Genomic DNA, 12,855 nt, shown 5'->3' on the forward strand with positions numbered 1-12,855 from the left:
CACCAAGACAGCAAAAACACAAGGTCCGTAGCATTGCAAAAACGGCAGTGATTGGGACCGAAGAGAGTACAAATGTACCAGTTCAAACAATGACACATTTGAAGCTATGACTTTCATTAGTTAAAAAGTCATTAAATGCTTCTTCATAATTCATCATCAAGGTACAAAACAACTTAACATGCCACAGATTTAGACTATTGTTTGACTGCTTCAGCAGGTGGTTCTCATGTGCCTGCACACAGCTGTACACAGTTTAGCAGTGAGGCTGGTTTAATATGGTTTTGTGTTAAGTAGCACTTTAAGTGCAGTCTCTGTGACTTTTGAGCTTACACTCGTCATCCTCAAAGGACACTTCCCTCTCCAAACAGACCTCTGCTGATATCACTGAGCTCTCCCACATGTGTATACTTTGAACACTTTGAGTTAATGATCATTCTAGAACAGATCATGAGGGATAAGTTCACTTTTGGAGATATGTTTTTAATTAAATGTGTAATGAGGTAAATAAATAATCGAGAGCAAGAGGTTTCCATAACAACAATTCAATTGAATGTATATACAATACACCTTTTGTGCAAAAAACATGGATTCAAAAGACATTGTAAGCTGATAACTTCAAGGCACACATACATATACATATATATATATATATATATATATATATATATATATATACTGTGTTATCATAACATTATTTTTGCTGAACAAAAGGAAAGAGTTGGTTCTTCATGGGTTAAACATACAGCAGATGGCAGATGTGCTTTTTTGCAGCTCACTTTGTGACACCCACCATCAGGCACAGCCAGCATTAATAACATGACCTCTTAACTGTGATAATGTATTAATCTTGAAAAGCAGGTGAAAGCGCTGCGGCCTGCCATTTTCTGTGAATGTTTAATAAGGGTGACCTTTAAATTTCGTTTTGAAGCAGAGAGAAATCACATTTGCATAACAATATGTCCTCTTTCAAGAGCAGGAATCCAATAATTTGCATCTCTATTGACTGTCATGGCAATTAAACAAATGTGCCACATAACTGCAATGACTTGATTAAAAACACACAGGAAGAGTGGTGGACTGTGTGCTTTCCAGAAAACTCTGCCCTCTACTGGTGAATGTAGCTGGTTTGTGCCTGTCTCTTTTCTCCACACACAGAATTCTACCACCTCCTTTTAGTACTGTTAGGATGCACTGCAGCTACTGTGTGGATTCTGTATCTGTTGTAGTTATAGTATACAATGACTTCAAAATCATTCAATATTACTGAAAATCAAAATAAAGCCCAGCCTTAATACTTAGAAATAAATGAATCCTGATTGTACATGTCTGTGTGCACAGAACTCAAACAACACAACTCCAGAAACCAATAACTTATAAATCCATTGTTATATAAAAGATATCATCCAGTTAGTTGTATAAATTACATTTCTTGAAGACACAGGGGTTTCAAATAATATTAACACTGTACAGTGTCCAGTAAAATGTGGGTAGTTGTCAGTAAAAAAGCTCCTGGTGCTTTCCGAAACCATCATGTGCCACAAAAGTCTGCATCCTGAACATTGTTCTTGCAGTAGACTGTGCTGTTGTTCTCCAGGGGGCAGTCTCTAAAGCCGATGCCTCCATTAGGGGTGTAAATAGGCTGAATGCGGAAATCTCCCTTGAGGAGCTGTTCGTTGTTAAGTGAGACTATCTGGAAGCTAGTCTCAGTCATTTCCAGGATGGAATTATCTTTCTTGGTGCCTGCCTCGCAATAGTCATCTTTTCTCCGACCCCGGTTGTATTTCCACTTGGTGGAGGACTTGGAGCGGCTTTTTTTGTGCATGTGCCAGCAGAAGATGCTGAGGAGTGCCACCAGTACCACAATCACAGCCCCGCCAATCAGCCCAGCCAGCAAGAAATGCGAGCTGGGTTCCTGTTGTGTGGCCTGCTCAGGCCCCGACGGTCTTTTATTGTTGTCAGGACTGAAAGAGGCCGCTGTCGTCGTGGCCTCAGTGCACACAGTATCATCTTTGGGACGGTAATTATTGAATGCATCCAAGGGAATGACACAGATCCGATAGGTGGACTTTGGCTCAAGATTAGCCAGTCGGATCCCTCGATGATCCCCACCCACTATCCTCTCCCTGACAGTGTCCCCTGTCAGACTTGGGCCCATCCTGGCCCAGGTCACCTTGTAGGCAGTGACTGGAAAGGCTGCCACCCATCTGACGTGGATAGCAGAGCCATTTAGTAGGGCAAAGCTGACCTGCAAAGTCTCCCTCCTGGGGTCCAGGGGTTGCTTAGTCCTTAGCCCCGCCTCTCTGGTTGAGTAGACAGGGAAGAGGGTGGGTAATGTGGAGACGGGATGTCTGGAGGAGGAGGAGGAAACATAGTGAGGGAATTGGGGGGAGTCTGTGGAAGATGACAGGGATGGGATCAGAGCAATATCAGATGGTGAGGTAGGCAGGTGTGCTGTCACTGTGCTCTGCGGGCATTGGACCAGCTCAGCACTCAGCTCTCTGATCACCATGCCCCGGAACTTTTCAGGTTTATGGCACATAAAGCCACGCACATTGAGGGAGGCCGGCAGGGATTTGAGCCACGACACAACCCATTTGATGCTGCAGTCGCACAGCCAAAGATTGTTCCGAACAGTGAGCTGTCTGAGACTGACGAGATCGTCAAAGACCCCCTCTGTCAGCGACTGCAGCTGGTTGTTAGAAATATCCAGCCTCTCCAGCTTGTGCAACCCTGCGAATGCCCTGGCAGGGATTCTATTTATCTGATTTTCCTGAAAGTTTAATTTGACAAGCACGTCCCCAGGGAGGTATGGGGGAGGGTAAGTGAGTGAGTTGCGGGCCAGGGACAGCTCCCTCAGGGTGACCAGGTCTTGAAAGGTCCCCGGTGCGATCCCTTCATCTGTCAACAGGTTCCCATCCAACAGGAGGCGCTGCAGGCGAGTGACGTTCCTAAATGCTTCCTCTGCTATGACCGCAATCCGGTTCTCATCCAATCGCAACTCTTTCAGATCATCCGGAAGACCAATAGGCACACTGCTCAGGTGGTTTTTGGTGAGAAAGAGCATCTTTAAGCTAACTGCCTCACGGAAGGCCCCTTCCTCCACCCCCACAGTAGAAATGGAGTTATCATCTAAATGCAGCTCCTCCAGCCAGAGAAGCTGAGCCAGAGCTGCTCTGGAGATGGTCTGAATGTTGTTCTCCTGCAGATGGAGAACCCTTACATTTTTGGGCAGGTTGATGGGGAACTCATCCAGCTGGTTGCCATACAGAAACACAGTTTCCACAGAAGCCACGTGATGGAGCTCTAGGGGAAAACCAGCATTGTTGATTTGGTTGTTGTGGAGGTAAAGAGTCTTGTAACCCTCACCGATTCCCAGAGGCACTGAGGTCAGGCTCCGCTCGTTGCAGTAAACAAAGGTGCGATCACAGCGGCACTCCTCGGGACAGTTGGAGGCCCGGGAGAACTGGAGGTGAAGGCCTAACAGTATAGGTATCCACGGCCGTATAAAGGAGGCCCAGTCCTTATTCCATAAACGCCACTGTATCTCCATTTCAAACAGATCAGACAAAAATACAGACACCAAATCAGAGGAAAAAAACTGATAAGAAATTAGGATGTGAACAATCCAACAGAACAGTCATTGGATTCTGGCTGTTTGCTTAATAACACAACCATGCCCTGGTTGGTGCTGAAGAAGGTCTTGAGTAATCCCTTGGTAATTAGTTGTCCTAAGCCTCCCAACACAAGAGCAATGGTCTAATTAAGCACTATGATTCCTTTGCCAGCCACTGTCCATAATTGAGTTGGGAGACATTAGTGAAGTCCATCACATTTTCAACCTCTCTTCTGTTTTACCACCGGGTAGAGCTCTCTTCACGGCACTTGATGCTGACAGAGCCATGTACAGCACACTGGACTGTTATCGCTGGACGCCCTTGTCCTCGCTTCCCTTCCTTTCACGTCACACACTGCTGGCTCCACAACGATAAAGCTTCTCTCAGACTCGACATTTGGATCCAGAAACCTGTTGCAAAATAAGAATAATGGAAAAGTCAGTCTCTTTTTTCCTCCTAAAATACAGACCAAAGGAGTTCTTTTCCCTGTCTATCTCACTATTGGAAAAGCACTGTAAATTGGGAGAGGAGAGCAGTGTGCATACAAATGACTTAAGATTTGTTACATACTCCTCAGACACACAGCTAGTGGAAAAGGATATTTGAAAAGATACTGAGGGCAAAGGTGTGTGGAAATGCTGGGAAAAACAAATTTAAAAGTCTATGTGCAGATTAGTAACGTGAGCCCTAATCTAAAATGAAAACCTACGCTAAGCGGCTTCAAACTTTTTTTTTTCCTTCCTCGGTTGATAACCATGAACGTGAACATACTGACAAAAAGAGCATTTAAAAATCGTCCAGATTCAAAGGATTAAATAAGGCAGCTGAAAGAATTTTGTGAGCGATGAGGTATGAGGCGAGCTGGTGAAGGATACAACTAGCTCGCTGACGAGCACCATGAATGTGTTACCCTCTCCAGGGCCCTGCCCAGGCAGTACAAGGAAGACTCATCCTTAGGCTGAATTATCAAGAGGTTAAAGAGGGGGGTGTGAGAGGATGTTACAGATACAGTATTACCACATAATTTGCTATAAAGTCAAATATGTGCTCATTTTGGTCAAACTAGACTTTGCATTTCTCTCTCCCCTTGATTCATTAAGCTGAGTTGTGGTGGAGGAGAGGAGGAGTGCTGGATGGTGATGAACGCAGCCTGTCAGCAGAGATAAGATGAGACAAATTTCTTGTAGGGGACAAAACTAAGATCGATGTGGGCTTCTTGCAACGAGGAAAGGTGCTGCTGTGCTCACAAGGTCATAAGATTTAAAAGAAGTGGAGAGATGTCCTACAGCATCGGTATTAGATGGCTCACAAACAAAAGCTTCATTATTTAGGTGAATTCAAGAAAAGAAAAATCAATAAAAGTTCTTTGACTTCTGCACACCAGTTACAATCCAATACAGTCCCTGCTATGGAAGTGATGATAATGTATTATTAGTGTTAGTTAGCTGGTTGGTAGTGATGATTAATAAAATGGCACCAGGCAGCAGCAGCCAATTGACAGATTGCATTGATTTGTGGCCAAGGCAGTTCAACAGTTATGTAATGTTCCTTGGGGGGGGGGGGGGGGAGGCAAACAAGGCATCAAACAGAGTCTTATTATTGTGACCCGACCCCACCGCGGTTTTTATCAGCAAGGTCTTAGGCATCCATCCTATTTCACATATATTGCTTCTGCAAAAGTAGCCTTTATTAAGGAAGCCAGCTTTTGTTGTTGAGCAGCACTGCCCCAGTCTGGAGAATAAACTGGCGGGTAGTTGGCGCAGTCCATGTTAAGTATAATCCATGAGGACCTGTCTATGTTTTTCAACACCTAATGAAAATGAAATGGATCTGACGCTTATGGAAAAAGTGTGAAGAGTTATTTCACTGGAGAAAATCCTAAATTGGCGCAGGTTTTTCCTGTTTATTTCAGTTTATTAGCTACATTTATTTTGACGGGAGTAAGTTCATGTGAAATGGAAATCTGAATATGTGGACATGGGAAATAAAAAAATAAATCCTAGTTTGAAAAAAAGAGACTTAATTACCCAGCCATATTTGCATGGATTCTCCGTTTTCTTACCTTCAGAAAAGCACAAAGTCTTGCTGTTGAACATCCAGCCGGTCAGCTCGTATCCGCAGACTGCTGCGCTCAGACCGGGCACAAAGTCCGCATTATGTCCGCTGCGTCCGCCCCCAGCTCCCGCCGCGGCTTCGGACTGCTCTTACTTGGTTTTCTGCGGGTGGAGAACGGGAGCATTATGCTGAATGGGCAAGGTCCTGACTGAAACAGCCAGGAGGGAAGGAAGTTCAGGTCACCAGCGGTCTGCTTCGCATTTCCTCCCCCCCGCCCGCCTCCCTCAAACACACCGCGACAGCCTGAGACTCCCGGCCGGCCGAGCTGCTCCGGAGCTGCCGGTGAAGTTCCTCCGCTGCCCTCAGAGGAGGAGAAGAGGACATGAAGCAGAGAGGAGAGGGCAGAGAGAGGCTCCCAGCAGCCCGACCCCCGCCGCTCCGCCAAGAGCAACACGAAATATGCAGTCCATAGCCTGGGTAAACTGTTCCAGAGACTGCCTGTTCCTTCCTGGACCTGGAGCCCCGACACTCACTATCTCTGTGAACCAACGCTCACTCTCTCTGTGAACCAACGCTCACTCTCTCTCTGTCTTTCTGTCTCTCTGTCTCTCTCTCTCTCTCTCTCTCTCTGAGACACACACACACACACACTCTCTCTCTCTCTCTCTCTCTCTCCTCCACAGCCTCCTCCCTCTCTTATTTCGTGGTGTGTGCTAATCTGTCTTTTATTTTTCCATTCTTTTTTTTTAATTCAAGGGCTTCAAAAAAGATTTAAGACGTCATAATTACGTATTGACATGTAGGCCTATGGTCACTTGTTATAGGCTGCAGGCTTGTACAGGTAGTATGATATTACAAGACTGCATGGCCAGATTCACCCCTTAATACCAACACATGCTCCCCCAACCCAAGTCCCAGAAGCTGACCAGAATTCCTGTGCTGAAACATCCTGCCCCAGGTTTGCTTGCTTTGTAATTTGCCATCATTTGATTAAACAAATTTCTTTAAGACTTAACAGGACATTCTCATTCCCAACTCATCAAAGAGCACCACTTTGTCAGTGATTCTGGAATTAGACAGAAATGCAAAGAGGCACCTTTTGCAGCAGTATGACAGGCAGTTTATAATGCTGCCTGGTGGCGTTTTGTAAAGCTTCTGTATAAAACACCTGGCTACAACATAATACAGAGCTGGACATATGTACAAAATTTTATATCTTGGTATTTTCAGGCTGAATTGTGATAAACCATATATATTTCGGTATTTTCTACAAAATGGGCTTAAAATTAATTTGCGAGTCAAAGCTGCATTTGAGATGTCACAAGCACTAGACTGTGCAAAGACAGGGATTTTAGTTTTCCTGTTATAAAAATATACAGCTGCACAACATGTAAATGAAAAATTATATAAAATAAATAGCAGGGCTGTAAATTAACTTTTTGCACAGAGTGGAGCTACAGAGGTTTACAAGTTTGCAGCACTGAAGACAAAACTATAACATGAGTATAAAAGTATCAAGTAGGTTATGTTTGAAACTAAAAAAATATCTTTGTGGGGGGGGTCATTTTCCATGGCCTTTCAAATAATCTAGTGCTGGAAAATGATTCAAATATTTTTTTTATTTATTAAGTTATTAATCCTATTTATGCACATAGCATCAACAGAGAGGCCAGAGGAGGGATACGTCTATACATCTGTTATACGTCTGTTTTTTTTAAACCCATCTGTCGCCTGCATCCAGGTGCTGTCTCAGTGTCACACAATAGCCTACAACTACCAAGAAGAACGGCGATGCGCTATGATCCACCTCACACACAAACTAGCAAACACTGCCATTGCCTTGCTCCCATGGTCCTCTATGACATTCCTTGCTTGATTTGGGAGCAGAAAGACATTTGCACAAGATTGGGTGGTTGATTCACCATTCACAAGTTTCTGGAATGCTGACTGTTTACCGACACTAAAAATGTGCGAAGTTGTATCCCATCCTGTGAAAGCGTGAATAAACAGCAACTGGAAACACAAGTCACTACCCAGGACTTGTTTCATCTCTCTGATGTCGTACACTTTGGTAGCTTTGGACTTGTCTGAACGAAAATAGAGGCCTCTATTGTTCGTCTCAACATAGTAGAGAAGAAGAATACGTAAGTCTGTATCCTCCCCTATCAAGGTTGTGGTCTGCTGTTGTGATGCCTTGACTGCAGTTTTGACTATGTCCACATCTGCATCACCTGATGCATTGATAACAGTGCAGCCCTTCTTCTCCAGCTCCTCAGTCATAAGATTGACCTTGTTTGTTACAAGATATGGAAAGGAAATCATCCTTTCTTCCCACAAACTCAGTCTTTGCATTGAAGCTAACGATCGGGTGGGTGGTTTCTCCACATCTCTGATGAGTATTGTCTTGACCTTCACTATAACCATCAAAAACTACAGTTGCTTTACCATAATGGCGTATGGTAAAGTCTGCGTATGACTGTGCAATGGCACCGTAACTGTCACCCCTTTTCCATGCCAAGTGGTGAACCAGGGAGCAAGAACATAATGCTCAGATCTACCTATAACTTTTCAACCATGCAACCAATACTATTAACTACCATTATCCTCTGATACCACTCTCTTTTTAAGTATATAGCTGTTTTTCAGGATATTGTCAAGCCTTGATATAATAGCAAAAAAATCTAGATGGTATTTATTACACAATCATGAATTTAGTTAAACTGACATGGGACATAGGTGACTTTCAGATGCCTCATGCACACAAAATCTTGGATTATACAATTATGTAATCATATCACTTTTGACAAGTGAAATACATTTGTAGGACCCAAGAACATGGGGTGAGACACCAAAATTACTTCCATCCATCCATCCATCCATCTTCTAACTGCTTCATCCTCTTGAGGGTCGCGGGGGGGGCTGGAGCCTATCCCAGCTGACACTGGGCAAAAGGCAGGGTTCACCCTGGACAGGTCGCCAGACTATCGCAGGGCTATCGCCAGACTATCACAGGGCTGACACATAGAGACAGACAACCATTCACGCTCACAGTCACACCTACGGACAATTTAGAGTTATCAATTAACCTAATCCCAAATCTGCATGTCTTTGGACTGTGGGAGGAAGCCGGAGTGCCCGGAGAGAACCCACGCTGACACGGGGAGAACATGCAAACTCCGCACAGAAGGGCTCCCACACCCGGGATCGAACCGGGAACCCTCTTGCTGTGAGGCAACAGTGCTAACCACCAGACTTTTGTAGACTTTTAGTATGTTATTAAGGACACCTAATACTACAAAAAACTGTTGAGAAACCTTTTGTTAGAATTTTTTTGGGGTAAGGTGTTTTTTTTCCCATATATGCAGCCGCCTATTTAGTGTTGCTGGAAAACTTGTGACTGAATGAATGAGTGGGGTGGAGCTTTGCAGAGTGTGAGAGAGGAGAGATGCACACTGGCATGACTTTTTCGAAAAACAGCGTTATGTAACACAACTTGACCCTACATCTAGTATTGTCTAAATCTATATTTCACTTGAAATTATCCTACATAGTAGTTATAACGTCCAGCCCTAACATAATTCAAGGTTTTGGATAGTCCATTAAGGGTGTGGGGGTGGATGGGTAAATACAAGGTGTTTTACTGAAGCTTTAAGTGTAACTTTTGCTACTGTACACATTATATGTTTAGGTTATTTATAATTAAGTCACCATGCTTATTAATGTTTATATAGAATACTGTAGAAATGTGTGTGTGTACATATACATATATATATATATATATATATTTAAATGAATATTTTAGCAGGAATAATAATTTCACATTGGGTGTTAGTGCACCAGACTCTGGTTAACATGCTGCAGTTGACTTAAGAGTGAAAATTGATGTACACTCTCTTGCCTTATTTTGGTGTGAATTCATTAGAATGAAACAAGACAAACTGTAGCCCATTTATTACCCACAATCCAGAAGGACCGGACAACACCACGGAACAAGAAGTTAGGGTTAAGTTTATTTTGAAAAAGATGCATTGAACGAGCAGAAACTGTACAGTGCCAGTGAAGACGGAAGTGTATTTTGAAAAGACAGATGTAACAAATTGACAAGCTGTCCTGGAACATCAAAAACAGAAACAGGAGGACAGAGGCAGAGGGTAGTTACAACGTGCCCCAGTGCACAGTATTGTGTTGCACCAAAGTGCACGCTAGTTACTAGGTATAAGGTACACACACAGGCACCACTGGGAGCTTTGCCATTTTTTCCTACTGTTTGTTTTTTCTTGTCCTTTCATACTGACACTTTTAAGTTTGAAAGGCGTGACTGCTCACTTGTCACTCTTGACAGGTTTAATGCCGAAAGTAGCTACCATATTGTATCGACTTGTCACATGATCAAATAGAGACTTGACATTAGACAACATCAACATACATGTTACCCAACAGTCAGCAGCATCAATGACTACAGGCTGAAAGCACTGACATCTGTAGTCATGAAATGTTTTGAAAGACTCATAGCTGACCACATCAAAGCCAGCCTCCCTCCCACCTTCGACCCTCATCAGCTTGCTTATAGAGCAAACAGATCTACTGATGACCTCGAACTCTCATGCAACTACATCAAACTACTTGTCTTTTGGACTAGTTGGGACCTGATCAGATGTGGCACTCTCGTGATCTCGTTGTATACTGTTGTACAATGACAATAAAGGTTTCACTTCTATTCTATTCTACTGCATACCTGTATATGACAAAAACATTAAAGAAAATAAGAAATTATTTATTTCATTGAATAGTTTTTTTAAATAGTTGGGTGGGTATGAGGGGTGGTGGATGAGACCAACAAACCCCAGACTTTCACCCTGAGAGCTTTCGGTATGAATACAGAGCCATACCATGAGTTTTTTTTCTAAACCTAACCACATACTTTTGTTGCCTAAACCTAACCAACCTGTTTTTACTGTATGTGGTGCTGAATTTCCCCTAATATCTCCCTTGATGTTAAACAGGTAAAGAAAACAGATAAAGATCATGATTTTCATAATGGAGTCATGCTAGATATTACAGAAAGACGGTTACATTTTACATACATAGCACAGAGAAAGATTACAACTAAAATTTCTGGAGCTTACAACAACCAACAATTAGTACAAAGTGTACAGGCCTTTACTTTGAATGACATCAGCACATCTGCGGCTACAGGACATCACTAGTCTCTCACACTGCTCTGTTGTGATTTTGGTCCACTCTTCTTCCAGTCTCTTCCAGTTCGGTGACTGTAGTGGGTTTCTTAGGCATAACTTTGTTGCCAAGGATTTTCCAGAGGTTTTCTATTGGGTTTAGATCAGGACTCTGGGCTGGTCATTTCAATGTTTTCAGCTTCAAGAAACTGCTTTACCCATTTTGCTGTGTGACAGGGGGCATTGTCCTGCATAAATATTGCTGGCTGATTGGGTGATGAACGCAGGGAAGGAACTGCATGTTGTCAAAGAAGTTTCTGATAAACATTTGCATTCACTCTGCCATGTAGCTGTATAAGAGGCCCAACTCTTGCTGCAGAAAACATCCCTCAAACCATGACACTTCCTCCTTCACCTTTCACTGACTTCTTTACACACTTAGGGTTTAATCTTTTCCCAGTTTGACGATGAACATAATGTTTGCTTTTATCACTAAAGTGAACTTTGGACCAGTTCTCCTCTGTCCACACAACATGCTCCTCAGCAAAGGTTAGTCTAGCCTTTTGATTCTTTCTGCTAATGAGAGGTTTGGTCACTGCAGAGTGGGCTTTCAGTCCAAATTCTATTAAACGTTGAGACTGTATGACAAGACAGATCCTTGCTCAGATCCTTGCCCTGTTAAGCGCTGAACTGGCGAGCAATTCCAGCTGCAGTGTTGAACCGATTGCCCATTGAGTTTCTCTGCATTATCCTGTCCTCTCTTGCATTTGTCTTTCGTGGATGACCAGCCTTCTTGGGGGACTTGAATGAGTTTGTGATGTAAAGATGCAATATTCTAGAAATCACAGATCTGGAACTACCAACATCTCTTGCTACCAGAGGGTTTCAGTCACTTTAGAATGGCTCACCATTTTGCAAAGTCAGTGAAAACTGGAAAGTTAGGCTGCCAATTAAATAGGGTTTGTCAGATAATTAAGGAAATAAGCACCAGGTGCCAAATTAACACCAATAACTGAAAGGTATCTGAAAGTGTTCTCTAATTTTGATCAGTGTTCTTTTTCAAATATCTCCTTAAAGTTTTTTATAGTGCTTCAGAATATAAAAACTGCTCTTTTACTCCTGTTTGGATGATTTCAATATATATAAATATTTATAAATATATAAATATTTTTCAAATAGGACTAAGCTGTGACCTTGAAATAAGGAAATTGTAGGTTGTTCTCCAATTTTGATCACTACTGTATATACATATATATGTATGTATAGTTATTATTTTTCCTCCCTGGCTGAAATGTTTAGTTTGCTCTTATTTGTAGTAACTTATCCAAACTGTTTTTGGTTTGTGTACATTGTATATTTCCTGTGGCAGAGAGACAGTTTTATACTTTGAGGCAGTGTATTCCCTTTAATGAAGAGCTTCAGCTTGTAGGCGGATTCTATGCAGTAAATTCAGACTCAAAGACCCAGCAGGATGATGAAACAAAACTGAGACGTCTGGACGGCTTCTACACGCTGTTTGATTTAGAAGAATACATTATTTAACATTTCAACTGTCACTGCCTGGCCCGATGAGACCAACTTTTCCACCTTCAGACAAACATTCAGACAGACAAAAACACACACACACACACACACACACACACACACACACACACATACATGTAGATTTGACACAAGCAGTGTTGACAAAACTCTTTGCCTCAGTTCNGATGAGACCAACTTTTCCACCTTCAGACAAACATTCAGACAGACAAAAACACACACACACACACACACACACACACACACACACACACATACATGTAGATTTGTCACACAAGCAGTGTTGACAAAACTCTTTGCCTCAGTTCACACTCTATACCAAGCTGAACTCTTAACATAAAGCATCAGTGTACAACTGCTAACCTTCAACCATGCTCTCTGTTGATCACACACACACACACACACACACACACACACACACACACACACACACACACACACACACACACACACACACACACACACACACA

At 42.7% G+C, this 12,855-nt stretch overlaps 1 protein-coding gene across 1 annotated transcript; it reads right to left on the reverse strand.

Annotated features, from left to right (window-relative positions):
* Nucleotides 1-274: 274 nt before the first annotated feature.
* si:dkey-87k14.1 (leucine-rich repeat transmembrane protein FLRT2) lies at nucleotides 275-6,226 on the reverse strand. Its single transcript, XM_050061959.1, has 2 exons — nucleotides 5,677-6,226; nucleotides 275-4,024 (listed from the first exon to the last, which is right to left on the reverse strand). The coding sequence occupies exon 2, from the start codon at nucleotides 3,548-3,550 to the stop codon at nucleotides 1,529-1,531; it is 2,022 nt and encodes a 673-aa protein (XP_049917916.1). The 5' UTR covers nucleotides 3,551-4,024; nucleotides 5,677-6,226; the 3' UTR covers nucleotides 275-1,528.
* Nucleotides 6,227-12,855: the final 6,629 nt, after the last annotated feature.

The sequence above is a fragment of the Epinephelus moara genome, chromosome 14 (genome assembly GCF_006386435.1).
Source record: "Epinephelus moara isolate mb chromosome 14, YSFRI_EMoa_1.0, whole genome shotgun sequence".
Lineage (NCBI taxonomy): Eukaryota > Metazoa > Chordata > Actinopteri > Perciformes > Serranidae > Epinephelus > Epinephelus moara.